The 24,125-nt window shown below is 40.7% G+C and overlaps 1 protein-coding gene across 5 annotated transcripts in view; it reads right to left on the bottom strand.

Annotated features, from left to right (window-relative positions):
* ATP11A (ATPase phospholipid transporting 11A) overlaps window positions 1-22,474 on the bottom strand; it is a gene marked incomplete at its 3' end in the record, with an annotated part of 117,650 nt that extends 95,176 nt beyond the window's left edge. For all 5 annotated transcript variants that reach the window (XM_083854385.1, XM_083854386.1, XM_083854387.1 and 2 more), the window contains exon 1: window positions 22,410-22,474. In XM_083854385.1, coding sequence (XP_083710511.1) covers window positions 22,410-22,448 — 39 coding nt within the window. In that variant the 5' untranslated portion in view covers window positions 22,449-22,474. The remainder of the gene's footprint in view (window positions 1-22,409) is intronic.
* Window positions 22,475-24,125: the final 1,651 nt, after the last annotated feature.

The raw sequence follows: 24,125 nt of genomic DNA, 5'->3' as shown, positions 1-24,125 counted from the left end.
AACACACTAAGTAATTTGACAGCATTAGGCAAAGATATGTCTTTTCTTAAATTGTCTTCTAATTATGGACTTCTCAACACCAACATCTGGATAGTGGCTGAATGGAAATCTGGTAAGGATCAAGTGGTAGCAGGCAAATAACTGCACAGTGCTTTCACTGTCACCAGAGCTCCACCCACCCTGCAGCACACCCAGCCACTTCTGCCAGTCCTCTCCATGGACAGACCACCTGCTGCTGCCCTGCACAACAGATGGTGCTCAAAGATTAAAACCTCCATTTTAGGTTATCAGTTTTATCAGAAAGCCTAGCCTTACTGAGAGCATTCCCTGGACAAATTCTAGTTTTCACTGTCACCACTAGGTTTGAGGGACCCTGGCTAAGTTCTTTATCCTGTCTAGGACTCTCTGTCCTAGACAGGACATTGCGCATTGCATATGAAAAAAACTCCTCCAGCTCAACAAGATCTGGAAATAGACAGCAATTCACTAGCATTTACTTCTTTGCTAAGTCTTCAAGCATGCCCAGTACTGACCTAGCTAATCTCCTAAGGTCAAAATTACAAGAATTCTTGAATGCATTAAATGATTTACATATTGGACTGGGGTGGGGCACCACATGTCTGTTTCTACAAAGCTTTAATTCATCTGATACCAACCAATAATGGCTGATCCTCCTACAACCCAGCATGAACAGCTAAATAGCTGCCTACTTATAATTAACTACGAACTTTGACACAGTCAGAATACCAAAACAAAGATTAATAATCTTGTTTTGTAACAAAATTACACTTGCTACCCAAATGTCTAACAATTTTATTCTTTTAGTCACTCTATTCTTCAAGGTCTCTTGGGAAAGTAAAGCTACTAATTGCATTTTCAGCTTTAAAATGCCCAGGTGACCTGATGTAATAACTCGATTTTTGCTTTTGCCACTTACTCTCAAGACTTAAACCAGTATAAACTTGTTCTTGAGAAGTATAACCTGCATGCTAGACCCCACTGAGTGTCTTTCCTTCATTTTTGGTGTCTTAGATTTGTCTTAGACAAAAAATATAAAATTCAAGAACTCAGATACAGACCCAAAAATTTCAGTGAACAAATGTTTACTTGCACTGGGAGACACTTGTAAAGCTTCACTTTCCCAGTAACAGGCCTAATGACTGGAGAAATGAGAGCAACACTTTTCCCTTGAAGCAGACTGAGCTAGTGTATAATAGCAGTTAACAGGAAGGGTGCTTCACAGACAGTATCGCTGGTGGAGAACACAAAGGCAAGCCGTGTCAGTAATGGAGAGAGTGAAGTTACTTTCCACAATGCATAACAGCAGCATACAGGATGCATCACTATATAAAAGCTTCAAATATACACACACAAGAAGCAGATATTACATCAGAGCCATATCCTGAAATCTTGACAGTAAAAAAGGATTTTTTTTTCTTTTAAAATACACAGAAGTAGAGTAATATCTATATGTACCATCACAATACTTTGTGAGGGATTTATTCTCTAAGAATAAAACACGGCGGTTTTCTTCCTAAGTGCAATAAAGGGCAGTAACTGCCAAGAAAATTACCAAGGTTCTATTCTAAGCTCAAATAATTTACTTAACCATACCTGAGCAACTTCATACCTCTTACTAAATGACATGGTAGCTCACAATGCTACCAGATTCGGAAAATACAAAGGAGTAGAAACCTTGTATCGATTTTAGAAAATATTTTCTTTATGCAGGCAATGCTTTTTTCCTTCCTCATTTATATCCATCTCTACTGCAGCAATATCAGTCCAAGAGTCACATTACTCCAGGTCATCAATGTTACAAATATGGCACTGTAGGAAGGAGTCATTGCTATCTGAGCAGTTGCTTCTACTGATTGGGCTTTTATCATATATCACTGTAGTAGTAGAGGAGTCTAATGTTAGCACTGTGGTAAATGGCAATATTGCTAATCAAGAGAACAAAACACACTTTGCATCAGCGAGGCATCCTTCAAACTAACTGTGCTGCAACAGGAGCCTTCATGTATTTCTGCAGAAACAACCAGAAAAACAATCCTTCCTTACCCTAGTTTCTCACATTTCCTGATGTCTCAATACTCTGTAGACGCCTCTGTTTCAGAAAGTTTTCTTCATGCAGGGAACAGCACCTCTCAGTAAAGGTATAACAAATAACCTATGGAACTGGGTCTAGGCATTCTCTCAGGTCTGATTTTTAAATGTACACTTAAGCTGATTAACACTGCTAGGTATTTAATTCTTTCAACATTTTAAATAGTTGAAGTATGAAATTGAAGTCCAAGTCCATGACATTATATGCTCTGATAAACAACTCATTCCCACCATTTTTAAGGTTTTGCTTCCCTTCCATACCCAAGTGTAAGTCTTCATTCACCTACTAATTTTCCATGACAATTGTTTTTATTTTATCAGAACTGGTAAATGCATGACCCACATTAGAACACAAAAAGCATGTAGACATCTCAAGGACAACACGAGCCTGCATCTACCTGCAGCTATTCAAGCGAAAATATTCAAGACTATGATGATGTTCAAGAAAAGCATTTGCTAAATGGACAATACTGTTTATAGCTTGAAAACATGGCTTGCTGATTATTAACCATTTTGGAACAATCTACTACCCTTTCTCTAGGATGCTTTTTTAATCAGAAAGTTATCTAAGCTAGTAATTTTAACTCCTTGAAATAAAAAGAGGGGAAACCTAGCAAGAACAGTACTTTATTTCAGTGTTCCTTTCTTACCATCACCTTACACAAATAAAGAAAACCCATAAAAAACCATACTAACAAAAATCTCAAATAAACAATAAAAACCCAACAAGCACCCAAAAAAAAAAAAAAAAAAAAAAAAAAAAAAAAAAAAAAAAAAAAAACCCCAAAAAAACCAAAACCACACCCTAAAGGTTCTACTGAAAGAAGAGCATATTCTGAAGTTATTCTGCATATAAGTAGAGTAAAACTAGTGGGATTTATGTTTGGCTCAATACCATGAGTGCTTCAACACTTCATTCTCTACAAGCAAACCGATTTTGGCACTTCGAAGAATCACAAGCCATTAAGTCAGATAATTTCTGCTGTTAGTTTACCAGGTGATAAGTAGGCTTTGAGGCAGTCCTGAACAGAAAGGCTCCTACATAAGAGCCAGGCTTTTCCTCCAAACTGGAGAAAATAACCTTCCTGCAAAACAACCAAAGTAACGGAGTATGGTAAAAGCAAGGAAGAGGTCTCAAAATCAGACAAGAAAGGACAGCAGAGAACTGCAAACATTTGCCTATAAAAGACTGTTGAGCATGAAACCCAGGAAAGAAGCAGGTTCCTCAGAAGGTCAGACACAGAAGCAGAAAAACCCAAATGTGGATTCAACCAGACATGAGTCAGAAATTGGCTGTTTCTTTTGTTAAAGTCATTTGATTTTTCTGCATTAGACATGGGAAGCAACTTTTAAAAAATGTATGCAAAACAACAACAAACATGTTTTATCGTTTGGGAAACAGAAATTATTTCAGAAGCAAAACTGGTGCATTCAAATAAGGGAAATGGAAAGGGCTACTTAGAAGAAGGATACGGAGACTTTAAACAGTGACAACTCTCACATTTCATTTTCTCCTCTGAACACCTACATCCTTGGTATCTACAACATGCAATTTGTTTCCACAAGAAGTTTTATATGTGTATGTTTGTAAACACATCCATGAACTCACTGTATACAATTACATCTTTATTGCCCCAAAAGGAAACAACACAAAATAAATTGTTAAGTCTAATTCATAGAATGTTTCAGAACACAAAAAGTCCAGTAACTCTCTCCAGGTCCACTAATACTAACGTGCACACCATGTCTTTCATTAGATACAGTATGCACAACAACTGCAGAAAGTTAACTCGCAGGCTCTATTTCAAACTCCTCAAAGACAGCAAGTCATTTTAAAGCAAACCACAGAAGATTTAAGCCAAACCTAGTGATTTCAAAACCCCCCATTGCTAAAGCTTTTGTAATGTTGCAGTAACATATTTGATAATATTCATGACTATTTATAAAGACCACCTTATACTCTAAAATTAAAAAAAAAAAAAAACAAAAACCCTCAATAGCAAGGATTTACTCTACTATGCCCAAAATAAAAAAAAAAATAACAGGTTCATAAAACAGAGTAATTATCAGCCCTTTAAGAGGTGGCATTATTTCAACACATATAATGTTTGTGCCTTAAACTACTATTTTGAAAGCTCACCTTCTACACAAGTGGAAAACAGCCAGCCAGATATACAGACACACTAAGGGCTTCAGAAAAGGTTTGTTTTAACAGAAAACAGAGGAAGAGAGAACTGCAAACCCACTGAGATGCAATATAAAAGCAGGAATTTGATTTTTTTTTATGGAGCTTAACTTCCATGGGTTCTACTTTGAATCTCTTTCCTCATTTGCAAAGAAGTGAGTTTGGATAATTTCTATTAAAAGTAGCAGAATATACCCATGTATTTTTAAATATAACAATGTGTTTTTACTCCAGATACACCCAATCTTATAAAAGACAAGTTAGTTTCTTGTTTGGAGCATAATAGGCAAAAAACAAAATTAATACTAGGCAGTAAAAAAAATTCCCAACATCAAAAGTAAATTGCAAAGTTGAGGCATGTTAAAAAGCATATTTGAGCTTTTCACTTTAAAAATGTATTATATTCCTCTCACGTACAGCCCTTAATTGTCTGACAGGCAATCTTGCTCATTCTTTTTTTTAATGCTCTAAATACTACAGGAGCCTCTCACCAGACCAGCATTACATTTAAAGGTCTACAGTGAGCTGGGCAAAGGCCATCTCAGTACATGTGTCCCATCATTAGCACAGACTCAGTTTTGAAATAAATATTTATTATCCCTGAAAAGAGCTGTGGTCCCCAGGGAAAACAAACAAACAAACAACCCAACAACCAAACACTCACAATAAACCAAACACCTGTGGAAATGGTAATGCTGGACACAACCCCACTCTTTCCAGAGAGCTAACTCCTTGAATACTGGGCCCTTACTGTGAAAACACAGTACGCCCCTGCTTCAGAATCTTCAGAAATTTTCACATTTCTCCTGTGTTTTAACACTCTTCAATCCACACATTAGAAATCAAACAGTCATAGTGAGGGAGAGCAGAAGGGACAGATACAGGGTGTCTCAACTGACTAAACACCCAAGGACTTGCACTTGCAGCTTTATGTCTTGGGACAGACAGATATCCACACTGGTTTATTTTTTTCTTCTGTAACAACTTTAGTCTCCTTTACCTTCAACACCTCACTACTTCTGTTCACTTTTGCATTTGAACAAAGAGGAAAGGATAATTCTTGTACATTTCATTAGATGCTCAAAGCATCAACCACATCTGCTTCACTTTCTTTCCACTTACACTGAAGTTATAGATATACCAATAATAATTTCTCTTTTACTACTAGTAAAGCACAAGGGAAATTCATGTTCCCATGAGAGTTGATGGACATGTGTGCCATCTTAAAAAATAGTTTTTTAGCACAAGTGACAGTTCCATTATTAAGACTTTCAAGCAAACAGTTCATATTCCTCAAACAAAGGGTTACAAAGTAAGGTCTCCAAAAATTGAGTCAGCTGAAGTACAGAGAGACAGGAGAATTTCCATCATCCAACCTGTACTACAACAACCATCTTGGATGAGGCTATATCCCTCACAGCCATAAAAGTAGGATTACTTAGGGTTTTATCATGCTTAAAACCCACCCACACCATTTATGTCTTAACTAAACCGAGACCTTTACTCCTGCCATCTACGTATAATAAAGCAAACAAACCATATCTCCTTATGTGCAGTATTTCATAAATAATTTAAAATGGCAAATTCACTTCCTTTAGATCAGAACTTCGCCCACTGAGAACTAGAAATCTTTACTATTCTTATTAAATATTTACTATATGGCTGTTCTGGCATCCTCACAAAAACCACCGCATACAAATATTATGCATTAGAAAAATACAAAAGCTACATTTAAAACATTTAGAAGATGCTGGCAAGTGCACAATAGCTGGGAAATGCAAACAAAGCTGACAGCCTAACTCTCACTGCTGATTCTTTCCAGGACAAAAAGCAGCCTCGTGAGGTCACTTAACCCTTTACTTTAAGGTCAATGTGCATCAAAAAGTTTTCCATAAAATGGACATTTGTCACTACCTGAAAAAAAAAATTAAGAAAACATTTTTAGTGAAGCAAAAAGCCAATGCTTTTCCAAGCTTTCCATTGGTGTTATGTTACAAACCTAGAAAGGTCACAAGCATTTACCAACTCCATGCATGTAATAGAAGTGTATCTATCCTCCTCTGTCAGCAACATTTCTATCTTCAGCACAGCAAACCTAACTAGGTGTGTTATATGATGAAGAATGCAAGATGCCTTAATATAACACTTTCTTCAATAACCCATCCCCTGTCACCCAAGGAAAGTTTCAGCTTATACTAAATCTGTTTTTTTCACCAAGCTTTTTCCACAATTGTCCTGGTTGTAGCCACAAAGCCACGTGTCAAGGCAACGGGCACACAGAAGAGTGATTAGACACAGCAATCCCACTGCAACTTCCAGATTTATTGCAGTCAAGAGATACATCCTGCACTGCAGCAATAACCACAGTTCTCAGGGTTTGGCAGGCCTCAGCACACACTGTAACGCAACCATTTTTCCCTATGAATCTCTAGTAAAAAACTAAAGGAACATGCTTCCCTCAGGCTCTTGCTGTCTCTATAAAACTGCTACAAGACAGCTTTATGTATCACTGTTCCTGCAAACAATGTGCCTGTAAGAAAAAGCTTCCAGATTTTAAGTTTTACTTGAAGTGATCCAATAGCAACCAGTGCCCTCACAAAAGCCTCCCAGCCTAAGCATTGGATCATTATTTAGATAATGCAAAATCTAAACCAGACCTGGACATGCTGGTAGGAACATTTTGAGGTGGTTCTCCCAGGTAAAAAAAATTGCTTCACAGACAGTAGGTCAGTCAAAGTTCCAAAGCCTCAAAGACAGCAAGACACCTATTTCAAAATATACCTTTATTTTCTAACTCCTTCTACCAACCAGCAGCCAGGCTGCAACACTGACCATCCTGCAATCCATTTCTCTAAGGGCACAGGGTGAACACACTAACATTTCCCCTCTGTACAGAATGCAATAGCCCTGAGCTACCATAAGCTAAACCCTACTGTGCTCAGCACCAGCTTTCAATCCTCTTTTGCTGCCAGGCTGAATTGCCACTTTCAAATGCATCAATCAGATACACACTAAATTAGGAACTGCACTTCTTCCTAGTACAGCCTGCCAAGACAGCTGCAGCACTGTTTTCTATACTAATGACTTCAAAGGTACTAAAATAAAGTTCTGGCACTGATGTCCACTAAGAGAAGGTACTCCTATCATTACTGCAGATAGCTATCACTGTGTTTTTCTTTTTAGTGTAAGAGTGTCATGCAAAAATATATTTAGTAACCTAGTGTGGCATAATCCTTTCAGTCATACACTTCAGCTCAATTTGAGGGAGATAACAAAACCAGGCTTTGTTGGCTGTAGTTTTCCAAACATCCAAAGCAGTGGGATCTTCAAAGAAAGCAAGGGTCAATTTATCCTTCCTGTTTAAGGCCCCACACAGCAACAGCTGATCTGGTCAGCTGGGGATCAGATGTCCCAGAGCAGACTGTGGGAAGGAGGGAGGTGATGTTTCTGTTAGGCCATGAGAACTCATTTGGAGCTCACTGTGTTGTTTCCTGTAACTTCCCAACAGGGATGAATACAAGGAGATAGACAAGGAGGGCAAAGAACTGCAGAGACACCCTCCTGGCACAATCTGGGCTCAAGGAGGATAACAACTGTGGAGCGATGAACCAGGAAATCTGACCAGAAAAAGACCTTTAAGAAAGCCTTTATGGAAGAAACAAGAATCACAGTAAGATTACCTGAGGCATCTAAAGGGAAATTGAGGCACTGGAATAGGATGCATCCGGACTTAAAGATTAATTCATTATTCTGACATAGTGCATGGAAAAACAGAGCATCCAGAGCCATCTGCAGAAGAAGCAAAAGCTGGACAAACAGAGCTTTAGCAAGCCAAGCGAGGCTGTTAGATGCCTTCCAGAGCAAGAGTTGTATACTTTCTGGTACCTATTCTGACCTTAGGCTCAGAATTAAGCCTTTTCAGGAATGTCTCCAATATTTTAAAGGCTAATGGAAACATCCATGAACAGTGCAAAATAAAACCAGATGTTTTAACACGTTGTTAATAAAAATAAACATATTTAGCAAAGACTGTTTTATGTAAATGGATTGTACTGGACTCAGCCTTTCCAAAGGAAATCTTCAAAAGTCTACTCCAAAGAGAGGAAGAACAATCTTCCTCCTGGAATAGTCTATCAAACTTTCAGATCCTCTTAGAACATGTCTCTTGAGAGGGCATCCCAATTTAAAACACTTAGCACAGGCAGGTAGATTCACTTTGCCTTTTTTTTTTAAAGAGTAAACTCAAATCAGAAGCAGGAAAGCTGCCTTAATTTGCCAACTTAGTGGTCAAGTTCTAAAGAGAAGTTTGATCAAGCTTCAACTAACCACATAAGTGGAGAACAGAGAAGTATTTATAGCCTGTTCTCCCTCAGCCACCAGCTCAGAAACCACAGGACACATTACAACACGTGACTTCAAGCACATGATATCAAGTACTCAAGTTTCTCTCTCAGCCAAGGACTACCACTCTTCTATGGAATATTCTTTCACCATTCTTCTCTCTTTGATATTTTAAGACAGACATAGAAACCCACTGCATTAACCCAAATTATTTTAAGAGAACACGTCAACTACACTGAGATCAAGGAGGTTTTACTTTCATACTTTCCTTTCCTTTTGAACAGTCAAATACTCTTAACCACCTTTTCCTCAACTTAAGGTCTGAGATCCTTTCCAAAACTTATCTCTTAACCCAGTAAGAAGTCTTCCAAGAACAGCTTATTTACATGCCCATTGCCATGATCCAGTATTTTTTCCTATATTAATGGCATTGCATAAGTAACTCTATAACACCGTCTAGAGTTGATGCTATTTTCTATCTTTTTACCATTCCCACACTCTCCAAACTAAACACATGTAGTTTCAACACCTAGATGGAGTTCCAGAGTAACTCCTCAGAGCACATGCACCCATCAGTGCTCCATGGTGACAACGATCTTGTCCTGAAAACTGAGACATGCCAGCTTAAGTCTCAAGGGCACAAACATTTTCACACTATTTGTTTCTAATTAAAGTCTAGTAGCTTTTCTTTTCCAGCCTCTCAGGTCACACTTACACAACAGGAGGTTCCAAATTAAGTTATAGGCATATAACTAAACTCAAAGAGTTTCCTATCCACAGCTCCCTCTCCACCTAGCTACTCACTACCATCCTTTTTCAAGCTAGGACTTCCCTAGATATGATGAACATCTGAATTGAAGTACATGAATCAAACAGCTTAACAAATTACTCACTACTTTGAGAAAAATCCATTTTTGAAGGCAAAAGGTTTTGTAATAGGCATATGAGTTAAAGAGAGTAGGGAATGATGATAATATATAGGCTGACTGAAATAATTTTTCTTTAACTAGAAGAATAGGAACTAGGAGAAATAATTTGTCCTGGTCAGGTGCACAGCTATGAAAGTCTCAGTTGCACCTACAGTAGTTCTCACCGAGCAGACAAACACAGGGAAGTTGTTGTGAACCTCTGTTGTAGTGATCCTAAAGCACAAATGAACAAACGCAGCACGCAGTCTAATTACTGCTGTGGAGCCTCAGGGTTATCACTTAAGGGTGTTACAGTTTTACCCACAGAGCCTGTTTCTAACTTCAGGATGCCTTATTACTACCACAGGCTCAGAGATTAAAAGCAAGATGGCTGCAAAAAAGGTAAGAGTATTTTCTCCTTTAAATTAAGCAGAAGTCACTAGTTCTTATTTTAGAATTACAGCAATGCAGGTTAGAAGGGATTTCTCCAGATCATCTTGTCACTTTTTATTGAAAGAGAGGTAAAAAAATGAAGCTTTTTCAGACTAGCCTGATATTAACAAATACCTTTTGTTGCTTGTTTTAGAAATGATGATTTAATTAATTATTTTCAGAATTAATTACTTCCAAATATCATTACTGAAATAGATTGTGTAAACCTTGTCTTCATGCAAAGAAAACATTGATTTTTAAGCATTTGACACTAGTCTTCGCATTAAACCAAAGATACCAGTTCCCACAGCTGCCTGTGCTATAGACTTTCACAATCTTGAAGTATTCCTGCACTGGCATCCTTATTTCTATAAAGCATGTCCTCATAAACACAGGAGGAAACATTAGGCATTAAGTGCTGTTCCATTTCCCCCACACATCATTATGTTTTGACTGCACTTAGAACTTAAGGAAGGTCAAGTCATATGACGCGAGTGCTGCAAGCGCATGCATATCAGAGAGATAGTCTGGGGAGGAAAAGGTGGAGTTATTTTCCGGTTGGTTTATTTTTAAGTAACATTCTCTCTAGTATGTAGTCCCCCACATACTTCTCATTCTATAAATCCCCAAGCTTCTTGACATTTATACAAACTGTTAACTCCCACCCCTCTCCCAATTAGTTCTTTTCTGATGCCAGCTGCTACTCACAAAACAAGGCAGCGTTCCATGGATGTCAGCATCTTGCCAAATCAGCCCCTGACTCATCAGTTAGCACTCTGGGATGTCACTTCATTCCAGCTAGAAGCACTACCTAGAACTCTGGCACTTGGCAGCACTCCTTCCCTCACAGCAAAACTTGCTACTGCTTCACCCATTTCAGCTTCAAACCCAGAGGAACAGAGCTGCCCCTCCAGGAATGCACCCACACAGAGTCACTGCCCAGTGGTTTGTCACTCAGCAAACTGAAACAGGTGTCTCTGTGAACGAGCCAACAGCACATCCCAAGAGGAAAAGAAAGCAAAAACCTGTCTGTGCAGCCAGACCCCCTTCTGGCAGCTCTTCGAGACTCCGGGAGCTATTCACCACTATCTCAGCTCACTTAATGCTTGTGCTTTGGTCTTTTCCACATACTGCAGGAAACTGAAGGGAAGTCCAGATCACACCTTTAATCAGTTTAAGGAAGAAGTGACAAGATGTAGCTGCCTGCAGCCAGCAGCCCCACAAACATGCTTTTTCACTCCTGTGCTGACCTAACTGCCCAGTGCCAGGTGGGAAGCTCCCTGTGCTGGAGTCCACAGGGCTGGAAAGAGCACATTCCTCCTTTTCCATTCCACATTTCCAAGACATAACTGTGAATTTGACAGTGCAGTAGCACTTTTTCCCTTTATCATATCCTGTCAAAGATCAGCTACAAGCCACATAACCAAGTAGCTGCTATTCTGCAGCAAGAAATAGTCATTATAAACAGAGTTAAGTGGTCTGACTGCGGGCAGAGGGAGAAAGCAAGAAAAGCCAACACCACTGCCTTACTAGCCTTAAAGGTCTGCAAGTATCTGCAGTTCCCTCAATGACTCAACTATTGCCACAACTCAAGCAAACTTTGTTTCACTTTTGTCACCACTTTTAACATTTAAGAAAACAAATGCCTGCATAAAAGCATTATTATTTTCATCTTAAAATACCTTAGAGTTTGCAAGAAAATAGCAAAGAAAATTTTAATTCTACATGCCCAGCAGAAATCTAGCCTCAAGTCATTTGTTTAAAAACTTTATTTTATATATATGCTGCCATAAAAGATCTTGAAACAAGTTACAGCAAATATCAGTAACAGAATAAAGATGCTCAAGGGTAAAAACTTCTTAGGAAGTCAAAGAGTTAGGAACCTTCCTTTAAGAAAAAAAGATAAGCCTTTTAAATTTGAGACCTCCTGGGCTCAAAGAGGCAGGAAACCACAATCCCGACTGCCCTGTATAAACATGTCTTTATACCTGCCTGCATTCACTGTGCATTGTTTCACAAAAGCATGTGAAGCTTTCCTATTGCTTCTGTGTCATTACAGCCAACAAGTATGGAAACATAACCTCCTTATGTCAGAGAAAAGCTTACAGCATCAAGAAGTCAACATATTCATATTCATGAATCAGCTTAAAGCAATCATGCCGTTCTGGGCTAAGGAGAGAGCTTTTCCCCATTTCTCTCTTCATCTCTTCCCTCTCAGTGCCAATACACAGGCACCTCCTACCAAATTAGGCCATCTGGTCACTTGACAGCTGTAAATAGCAAGCAGTCAGTTAAACTGTCCAGGAGATTAATATGCAGGTGAAGTTACAATAACCCTGTGGGTTACTTTTGTGCCTTTTTTTTTTTTTAATCTTTGAAGGTGAAAGAAATGTGTAGTTGTGCTTAATAATTGACATTAAACAAATTTCTTAGCCTCACTTTAGCCCACCTGCCCCCATCCGCCCTCACTATGATATTAACAACCAACCATATATTCAACTATGCATCTGTTGTACCAACAACATACAAGCACCTTAAAGTCAAAAATCAAGGGGATTTGTTTAGAACCCTGAAAACTGCTTGTTTAAGGCAGTCAAGAACTGAAAATCTGGTAAAAATTTCTGGTTTAAAAGGATAAAAATACTAAATAGTCTTTAAAAAGAAACAGTGTAAAATATTTTTTAAATCTATATACTGGATTTTAAACATTAAATTAACTTGATAATATTTTTAATACTTAAGATTACCTGAGAAATCTTTGATTTTTTTTCTTAGCCTAAGTGAGCAAAGAGTGTGACTTGTCAGAGTTAAGCTTTCCAAAGTTCATACTGATGGTGAGGAGGCTAGAATATGAAAGATTAAGATAACTCTAAACATCATGGTTACTGTTAGTGTAATTCCCCTGGAAAAAAAAAAATCAAAGAAAAAGGAACTACACAATTTAATAGAAAGAAATTTATAGCTGTTGTGTAACACACACAAAACACACCAATAAATGACAACAGCATGTCAGTGTATTCCATGTTTACAGAAAAAGTGCTGAGTATTAAACTAAAGGACTAACATGAATCTATCAAAATCTGCTTAGAGCGTGAGGAGTCTTTTCAACCAAAGTAAAATGTCTAGCCTGAACTTACTTACATTATACTTCTGCAAATATCAGCACAAAAGTTTACTTTTTTAGCCATGACTCAGTCAATAAACTATTTTAAGCCTACATTTACTCTAACCTCTTTCATACCTATTATATTTCACATAATAAAAGATTAAATGGCAGTCTGGTTCTTAAGAACTTTCATGCCGGTAAATTTTAAATAACGTCTTCCCCCTCTGAAAAAGTAATCACTGAATAAGTAGATGTCAAATTCCCCAACAATGTTTCCTACACATTCCCAAAATTCATCCAGTGACAGGCATGCCCTCTATGACTACCGCCACAAGCCAAAGACACCAGATATATTTTAACAGAACCCAATTCTCCCTAAAGTGAGCTTTGGGATCCCAGAGCCAAACTCTCCACTCATTCATGGACCTTGGACAATGCCAGCCTGGGAAATTACAGTTTATTCGACTCACAGTCAGAATAAGACCAAGTAAACAGACCAGCTTTTTCTCAACAACCCTTCTTCAGATATATTACCATCCCAAAAATAGGATTAGATTCAACTCTCTAGTGTTCTGCAGGAAATAAACCTAAAGAAACTACGAGTTTCAGTAACCTGCCTGCAGCTGCTAGTAACGAAATTAAGACTGCAAGTGCAATTTCTCAGAGGCAAGTATCACTCAACCACTTTCTTTGTAGCTTCACAGGATACCATTCATGCTTCATGGAAAGCAACCAGTTCTATCATTTACAGCATAAAATTGTAAGCCAAACTTGTCAAAAATATACAGCCATTTTTCCTTCACATTAATCCTTATACTGTCTTATGCACATTGCATATGTTACAATAACAGTAGCATTTTCCAGTTTTCTTTTTCTAACGACCACTTGACAAATGCAGAAGTATGTTAGCCATCAAATGCCACTGCTGATTCAGACTCATCACAAGAGATGCTATTTACAATAGCATAAAATAGTTATACGAGCACAGCTAATGGATAGTGTTTGCGTTTCATTACAAAAATTTGTGCAAATAACTCATTAATAGGACGTTGAAAAGAAGTGAAGAACTATGTAAAATGCAAAGCATGAACTGCGAGTTACTAATGCAATTCAGATAATAAAACATCTATTTCAGTTCATCTGCATGTCTACTACACAGTGTAAGTTCAAAGCATTAGAGACAAAAATACTAAGCAAACAGTTTGGTATTCCTTCCCTTTCCCCAGTCCATCCATACAATTATCTCCAGAAAAATACTTCATACACAAGGGTTTTTCTGCATACAACTATTTTGATTCTTAACATCAATTTTGCAAAACTTCAATGGCACATCAGCAGATGTTCTTTTCAGAGCATTTCACAACATCCCATCTTAATGGTGAAGCAGAGGAAGAGCCTAATTGTCCTTAATCCTCTATTCAAAATAGGTTAGATGAAATCCTCTTTTGACTGAAGCAAAGAGATTAGTGAGTGTCACCAGGAAAAAGAAACATTATTCCCCCCTCACCCTGGCCCGTATCTTGATGAGCTTAATGATTAATGAAGGAAACAGATTCTCTTATTTCAAAAAGGGAAACTAGACTACAGGGAAGAACAAAATAAATGGAAAAATGTCTCTATGAAATCTCCAAGTTCTTAAGCTTCCATGCTAGTAGTAAGATAAGAAGCATACCAAAACACACTTTCCCAGTATGCCTCAGTAACCACAGGAAAGAGCTCATATGAAGACTCTTTTTTAAAACACACATCTGTATCCCTGCTAAATCTTGGCACTATTTTTGACATTTCTAAATGAATAGCACACAATTTATGGAAGCACAGGTGCACCCATCTACACATGAACACAGATGGATGAATAAAGAGGGAAATAGGTGGTATCAGAAGCAATACAGAACACTTAGGTAACAAGAAAAAAAAAAAAAAAAAAAAAAAAAAAAAAAAAAAAAAAAAAAAAAAAACCACCACCAAAATACAGTCAATTACAAGTTTCTATGTTCACACCCAGTGTTCTTACTGTGACACAGTAATTTTATTCCCTGGAAGTATTAAAGTATCCTTATAACTCCTTGCTATGGAAAAGGTGGACAAAACTCATCCCTGTCCCAAGAACAGAAATTAACACCCAGATCTGCAGAGATATCTAGGTGATTTATCAGCCTGTGGTCTTCTGTGATCTTCCAAACTCCAGAGCCACTGGCTCACCTCCTCAGTCCCCTAGAATAATCCAAGCTAGGCTGCCAGTTTCTGCATAAAAAGAGTGCATTTTTTAATATAGTATCACAAAACCTCAATACTTTCAAAATTAAAATCAAAGTTAAATTGAAAAAAAAAAAAACAAAACAACAAAACACTTTTAATGACTACTCAAGAGTCTGTGCCACAGGTTTCTCAGAGTCATAACTGAGAGGGAAGAAAAACAGGTTGTGTACATATGATATAGAATAAGAATCCCTGGTTTGCCTTGTCTACCTGCAGCTGTTGCCATGGTAATTACAGCAGAGAAGATAACAGCATTCCAGTGTCACTTTGCTCCACAGCTCAAGATGAACTTCAGCTGAAATGTTTCTCAACAATTATACAAATAAACATAATACATTATCTTGTGTAATAGTAAGCCACTAGAATAAGCAGAATTATTCTGGAAAAAATATCATCTGTCTGAAAGACTTCTAGGAGGAGAGGCAGGCTATTCTGCTCAAACAAAAAGAACAACAAAAAAAAAAAGGTCAACAAAAAACCCAGTAAAGTTGAATCCAGTTGCATAAAATGTTCTAAAACATCTGCTCAGTCTTCTCTGTGACACAGTTTTCTCTTGTTTCTGCTCCCTGACACACCTGCACACAACCTGCAGCAGGCATCCCACAGTAAATCCCTTCAGAGCACCTCAGAAACCACAATGGGTTTCTAGTCACACTTAAACCTAGTTAGATGGACTAAGTTTTATTATGTCCATCTCAACACCACCAACAGTAGCCTGCCATGGTAATTGTGGAATGCTTTACTTTACTTTACAAACACTGTTCTTTAAGTGTTGGGGGTTTAAAAAGCAGACTCATTAGAAAATCCCATTCTATCTTGTCACTTTTCTTGTTTCAAATGCTACTGTATGACAGAAGAAAAAAAAAAATCAATGAGAAATGGTGATCAGAAATGTTAAGCTATAAATGTGCTGCATGGTACTTTCCATTCCCAGAAATAATTTTTAAAAGGCTTGCAGAACTGATACTTGGTGCTTGAGAAAATGCACAAAAGCAGAACAATACTGAAGTTTTTTTTTAATCAAACATGTTATCAAGAGACAAAAGCAACTATACAGTTCTCATCTCAGGATTTTTGATGCTAAAAAGATCAAAACTTCTTATCTATTTTAAGTTACTGAAACAGTTCTAACAATTTGGATGCTCCAAAAGCAATGTTTTCTACTATCATAGAACATCTGATGAGTGCAGATGAGTAATATTTTGTAGTCAATAGCAACCAGCCTGTAATACGTACACTGACTTCCTGTAAGTTAACTGTTTTACATATGCAATGTCCTATTTTCATTTGTTTATTCTCAAAAGAAAAAGGAAATTATGTTTTCCTTGTGTAAATTAGTTAATTGATGGAGTGGGGGGAGGGGAAAAAGAGCCCATGCAATTCTCCATGTTTATTGCCCTTCAGCAATAAATAATTGATGGGGGAAGGGAGAGTATCTAGGGGCTTTTTGGGCATCAGATAATACTGAAATATCTTTAGAGTACATTACAAACTAGAATGACCACAAGACTCATGACCAGTATGAAGAGCTAAATTTGCAGGAGCAACAACCGTCAGCCACATTCAACAGAATTAATTTCTAGGTAAAGTTTTGAAACTTTGTCCTTTTAAAAACTCTTGCTGAAAAGTCAGCAGGAAACACTCTACACAGATACCTACCCCCCAAAAAATATGAGAAAAAGGCAATTAGGCAAACAACAAAGCAATGGTCCTTGGGGAAACAGGAATTCAAAAGTCATTCATGCAGTTTGATGCCCTCTGTTGAACCTTCCACAGCAGAAAGAACTGGTACCTGCAGCAAAGCAGAGCTAAGAGATGGGAAGCATCTCAAGTTTCAAAAAAAACATTGTGACACACAGACTTGCATAAGAGATAAAAATGGATTACATACCAGGAATAGACACAAATCCTTAAAAAAAAAAAAAAACGCTGCAAGTTACTAATGGTTGACCCATGAATACATATACAGATCCTACAAAGAGCATCTTTTGTACACAACACAGCTAGCAGACAAAGTCAGTCATATAAATGTGCTTACATACAGCTTAAAATAGCTTCAGAATTTGTCAAATTATACCTCTGAACTTAAAGCCAAAACATAATGCTTTCAACTTACTTGACTAGGAAGAAAAACTGTTTAACAGGAACCTTCCCTGACAAATATAGACAGCAGCCGTTTAACACACATCTGCAAGAGTGCAAAGGAGGCTGAATAAATTCAGAAGCAAAAGCCAGAACGAAACACTTTCAAACGAATTAACTAAATTTAGAATAAAAACAATAGGTCAATCTGAAACACTTGACAAATGGATTGTCCTTTAAGACACAAATGATTAATAAAGCACCAAGGCATACAAGTTCACCAACTTTCAAGTCAAAGCAGTTATCAGCCTCTACTGCATCATAGATAAATAAATAAATGAAGTCAAGTTCAATGTTGGTTTATGTCTACTAAGACTACAGACACAAGTAAAATACTTAGAAAATCTTTTAATTAGAAAACAGTTTTAGAATTATAACACAAATCAAAAGCAACAAAATCGTCTAAGTCAATGATGGAAAGTCAAAAGCTGTCATGAAACTTAGTTAAGAACTTGCTAAAAATCCCTACCATAACTTCCTGGTTAGGCTAGTCAAATGTCTTCTCAAACTACGATTAAAGTTGACCCACTTCTACAAGAGTGAAAAATAGAGCATCCGTTTGTAAACTCAATTTATTCCAGCCTCTCAAAAAAGAGACTTTTCAGAAATACCTGCACAACTAATAGGCCAGCAGCTCCCCAGAGACCAAAGCTATAGTAAACCACTTTTCCTTCTGGAAACACATCTTACCTGCTACTACCTGCATTTAGAAATACTTATACAGGTAACAAATACTTAAGATCCAGACTTGTAATCCTAAAGTAACAGAAGAACCTGAAAGAGGAGAAGCAGTAAAGTAGTAAGATCTCTAAATACACTACATAATACAGGCAAAACTCTTCAGTAATACAGACCTCTGACCTGGTAGCATTTACTGTACAACCTAAAGCCATCAACCTGGGCAGGAGCTTTCAGTGACCACAGCCAGCTGTCTTACAAATACAGAGCAGACTGCCACCACAGGCTACAAAGATGTTCATTTACTGTTCAAAAAGGCATATGCTGAAGAGCAACATCTTCCCAGATTGCCCAGATACATTCAAATTAACAATATTCAGGAATATCCAAATCCATTCATTCAGCCATAAACAGCTACGAAAGACATCTGCCCATGTTTTATTAAGGAAAGTGTTCATTTTCTGAAAGATGTCACCAAAACCTGCTTAAATATTATTAACCAACTTTTGACTATGAAGACGACAGACTTTAGAAGTTCTATCACCAGCAAAAAAAAAAAAGTGATCAAAGAAAACTAAAGCAGCTGCATTAACACAGGCAGAGCAGATGACCTAATGATATCCACAGTGTCCCAAATAATTTAACTACAAAAGAGAAGCTAATCTTGTATGGAGGCAGTTTTAGTTGCCATCGTATCTTTTTTTTTTTTTTTTCTCCTAAATAGTGCACTGCTTAATATTAAGCTAACAAGTTTCTCTTGTTACTAAGCAGGTTCTGCACGACACTTACAGGATAGCCCATGCTAATTCTGTATTTTCTGGCTGTGCAGCTGCCCTCCCTGGAGTAGCACATATCCTCTGGGGAATCCAATCAGACAGAGAAGCATTTTGTCTGATGCAAAAGCAGTATCTATAAAAAAGGTTACATTTTCATAGAGTATGTGACAAAAAGTATAGTCCCACCAAGTAATACTCATACTACTCACACACAACCATTATTTCTATTATTTGGAAAATAATAATTTTGGTGTCAAAATTAATCTTATTTATCTTAATGTAGAAGCCCTATTCAGTTCCTATTGTTCCATGTAGAAGTAAAGCTGTATATCAGGGTGTTTCTGTTTTGTTACTTAAAGATGCCTCTAATATAGCTCACGCATATCCTAAAGCAGTAAAATATACAGATTAACCTCAGCAGACACAAATCAGAAAATTACAATGCTGTTTATCAGCTTGAAAGATGACAGGATTTGGAAAACTGAACTTCAGGTCAGCTGTACTGCAGTGAAACAAACACCTCTTCCATAAAAAAGTTACTTTTCACCATCAGTCCTGTAAATTGAGTATGGCTGCAGTAATGGTTACAGGAAGCAAGAGGTGAAGTGAAAAGAACCCAAAATTTGCAGGATGATCTAAAGAGGCGAACAAAAGAGCGTCAATTTTAAAATTTAGTAAGACAAAGACAATTCCCACTATCCTAAGAGAAGACATCATCTCTTGGTGAAGAGATATGAAGTACAGTGTGACTACCAGGCTAATCATATATTTTATTCAACCTACATCACTAAACTCTTCAATGCCTCAAAGATGTAAAAAGGACACTCAATACAGGTAAAACAGTAAATATTTGAAAATGCTAACCAGGAAGCTGACAGCACCCAGTCACTACCATTCTTCCACAGGACCTTGGAAATACATGCACTGATGTTGCACTGCTTCAAGACAGAAACTGTACAGTAAAGAAGAATGGGAGGAACCTTCCCAATCACAGCAAACCCCTAGTATCTAACTTATGCCTTTATGTCCTACAACAAACAGGACTGAGGAAGAAAAGTAATGACATAGAACTGTTAGAAACCATCCTATCAGAAGTCTCCATTAGTACATCACATCACAACCGATTGTTTTCCTGAGATCGTACCATAAGAGCTCCCAGCTGACCCTGCATCTCCAGATGCATCAGCTGAGGATCTCAGCATAATCCAGAGACCAGCACCTCTAGGAAGGACCCACAGCTGAACAAGTCCAGGAGATTTGGTTCCTTGCTGAACAAAAATTCATAGTTCTAAGACCCTGATCATAACAAAGTTTTGTATTGACTTTAACTAAATCCAAGTTCAAGCTGACTTTGGAATAAACACAAGATGCAACTGTCCCCTCCAGTTCTCCCACAGTAGAGTTGCTGCCTTGTCTCCCTTATTAAAAGTAGTCTGAAAGTGACAAGCACATCTACATATCTGTACCTGGCTGGTGCATACAGAGCCCTGGTAAACAACTCTGAAGTGATACCCCTGACATGTACATCTGCTACTCATGCAGAGCAGTCAGTTTCAGGCCCAACGGTCAAACCAGTACTTCTCATTTTCACTGCTGCAGATGTACAAAAGTAGTTGAACCATGGAGATACAAAAAAGGAAAAGATGAGAAAAACCACACAACACAGACATAAGGTTGTCAGACCTCAACAGTCTTACTGAAATGAACACAAATTTACTTAGAGAACGTTTTCCCTAAAATTACCTTTCCGTGGAAGAAAGGTTTCAAAGTTAAAACACTGAGCAAAAGCAAAAACAATAAGCAACAGGTGAAAATACACAAGGCAGCATGGACCATCCTAGGCAATTACCTAGGCATAGCTTATTGGCATACACACAATACAGAAGGCTGTGTGACCTAGGCAATAGGAAGTCTTCACATGGGATATAATAACGTTTTGTTTATCTTTTAGTCTGCTGCCTTAGTCTCATCAGCAGTGCAGGAGGATGGTGACAGTCCACAATACAAGAGCTCAAGCCCCTTATTTTCAACATACTGTCTTCTCATGTCTTTACTGCAGCTGCTCTCAAGCCCACTTCCTTCATATTTGACGTTTAAGCCTGCTTTGGAAGAGGTTACCAACGATGCAGGAGAGGTTCAACAGTGTGCTTGCTCTGTGCAAAATGAACACACCATTTCTACAGGCTCCAGATGTGAGCACACGCAAAGAAAGAAATCTTAAACTAAATCCACCAGTCAGATCAGCACTGAGAGAACTCTACACCAAAAGTGATCCTACCTCTTTCCAAACGGACCTCAACACAACTCACCTGGTCTCTATAACCATAGAGACCATTGCTTCTCATTATTGTTGCTACACATTATTTGGAGTATTCTCTTCCTCTTCTTAGGATCGCTTTCTAAAGATTCACATACGCACAGAGCTGCTTTCAATACTCACCTCTCTCCTCACCCCACACATATCTCATTGTAAACCGGAAGAAAAAAAAAGTGTAATTTTTCGTCTCCCCTACTTTTCTTTGTTTGTACTTCAAAAAGACAGACTTCAGACTGTATTAGGTGGACACAGCTCTTGGCACACACAAAACCAAGTGTATTTACTGTAAGTGAGAAAACTTGAGTGCTCTGACCAAAGCAACAGTACTTCCTGCACAGAAAGAGAAGCTATTTGTGTTTGAAAATCACTATTATCTCTCCCTATCTTAAAAAAAATTACTTCTGTACCCAAAAGCAGAAATTTGCCATTTTCTGGTATTTATGATCCCCATGCCTTGCACTGAACGACCCCACACTTACAGGCATTCTGCTAATCTACTTAAGCCATTATCCCGAGCATTTATTGGGGGTTCCATGGAACAGGAGCCACACTCACTGACGCACCTCAGCCTGCACTGGGACCTCACTCCAATGCCCTGCCGAGCTGCTCTCCTGGGCGATGGGGGGGTTTTACACGCGGACCAACAAGCCACAGGAGCCCTTTCCCCGGAGCGCTCTCAAGGCTGGCGCGTTTGAATCTCACCACGCACACCCTACAAAAACTTGGGACCGTCCCGACCACTCGTCAGTACACTTAAATTGGACAATTCCCCAAAAAAGTCTCTTGACTGAAACTATATAGCGAACACATAGGGGGAAAAAAACCGAAACCAAAAGCAAACATGTTAAAAGAAAAAACGCTGGAGAGCTGGAGGCTTTATTTGCCCTGCTAACTGCGTACGGCAGACTGGGTAAATCACGGTGCCCCGAACCGAGGTGGAGGCGCTGCGGTTCGGCGAGGGGCAGTCCCGGGGAGCGGGCGGGCGCACACACAGACACACAGACACACAGACACACACCCGGTGCCGCCGCAGCCCCTCGCTCCGGGCATCACGCGCGGCGCCCGCGGGGCTCCCGGGCCGCCCAGCCGGTCACGGGACCGCCCGGCTCCCCCCGAGCCGAGCCCTTCCCGCCCGCCCGGGGCCATCGGCACTCACGTATCGGCTGACGAGGGTCCGCAGGAGGCTGCAATCCATGGCGGGCGGGCGGCTCAGGACCGCGCCGCCGGGCGCTCGCCGGTGCCGCCGGGCTCCCTGGCTCGCCTCCTCGCTCGCCACATGCAGAGCGCCGCGCTCGCCCCGCCGGACCCGCTGTGAGGCCGGCCCGGCGCTCGCCGCCGTGCCCCGGCTATGCCATGTGCTCGCCGCCGCCGCTGCAGCGCGGCGCCCCGCGGCCCCGCATGCCCCCCGTCACTACCGCCGCCGCTACAGTCCCGCCGAGGGCGGTGCGAGGGGACGGCGCCGCCGGGACAGCTCTCTCTCTCTCTCTCTCTCCCCGCCGCGCGCCTCCAGGGGCTTTATCCGGCGGGCGGGGCCGGGGCCGCCCCCGCGCGCTCCCCCTGCCCTCCCCCGGGCTCGGCGCGCGCGCGCACGCGAACCCGCCCGGTACCGGCCCGTCCCCGCCCCGCGCGCGCCGCTCCGATCTCGCCGCGCGGCCCCGGCCGCGCGCACGTCACGCGGGGCGGGCACGCGCGCGCCGGAGGCCGGGCCCGCGCCCCGTCCCGTCCCGCGCGCGGCCCCAGAGCGGCCCGGACCGGCCCCCGGCGTGGGGGGCGGGAAACCTGCCCCGGCCCGGGAACGGGCGCGAACACCGGGGGGAGCCGGGGCATTTACTGGGAACACCGGAGGGAAGGGAAAACGTAGGGAGAAGCCAGAGAGTAACAGCGGGTGCGTTGGGAGGGAAGGGGGAGCACCGGGGGAGAGCCTGGGAGCGGCGCTGGGAGCACTGAGGGCAGGCACGAGGCCGTGCTGGAAGAACTGGGATGAGAGCACGGAGTGGAAGCCGGGAGTGACGCTGGGAGCGAAATGGGAACACTGAGGGGAGTCAGTGAACGATGCTGGGAGTGCTCATAACTACAGAATGGATTGGGTTGGTTTGGAAGGGACCTGAAACATGATCTCGTTCCACCCCCCGCCATGGGCACGGGGGGGTCGGACCATGAGGGAACGGGGGCGGAGCCAGGAATGGTGCTGGGAGCACTGGAGCGAGCCGGGGAGTGACACTGGGAGTACTGGGAGGGAACCGGGAGCAATGTGGAGACAAAATGAGCGATACTGGGCGGACAGGAAGAGCGCTGAGAAGCGACAGGGAGTGGCAGTGGGCAATCCCTGCGCCCCGGGCGGGCGGGAGGGAGCGGCCGCCGCGCCTTTCCGGGCGCCCAGCCCCGCCCGCCCCGGCGCCTCCCGGGGACGCCGCCCCGCCCCGCCCCGCCCCGCCGTGCCGGTCCGCAGAGCCCGGGGTGCTGCCCCCGCCCGGGCTGCCAGGGGCGCTCTGGGTGCCGCGCAGGGTCCCAGCCCGGCCCGAGGGGCGGCAGCCCGGGGCGCAGCACGGCGGGACCCCGCGCCTACAGGCGGGACTGACCCCGCTGGAAAAGCGCGGCTGGGACAGAGTAAAGAAACCGGCGGCGAGTCAAACATCACAGCCCTGCTAAGCCCGCAAACATAGAAATTACTTGGTGGAGGGTAAAGGGATAAGTAACACCCGGCAAAAAATGCGCACGAAGGAGAAGTAGAAGCGTATCATCATTCTTTTTTTTTTTTTTTTTTTTTTTTTTTTTTTTTTTTTTTTTTTTTTTTTCCCTAAATGCCTGAAACAACACCTCTTAGGTATTTAGGCCTTTGTTTTCTGCAGCTGGGTTGGTTTTTTTTCCTTGC

Source organism: Zosterops lateralis (assembly GCF_965231275.1).
Source record: "Zosterops lateralis genome assembly, chromosome: 2".
Classification (NCBI taxonomy): Eukaryota; Metazoa; Chordata; class Aves; order Passeriformes; family Zosteropidae; genus Zosterops; species Zosterops lateralis.
This window is presented reverse-complemented; position numbering and strand designations above follow the sequence as displayed.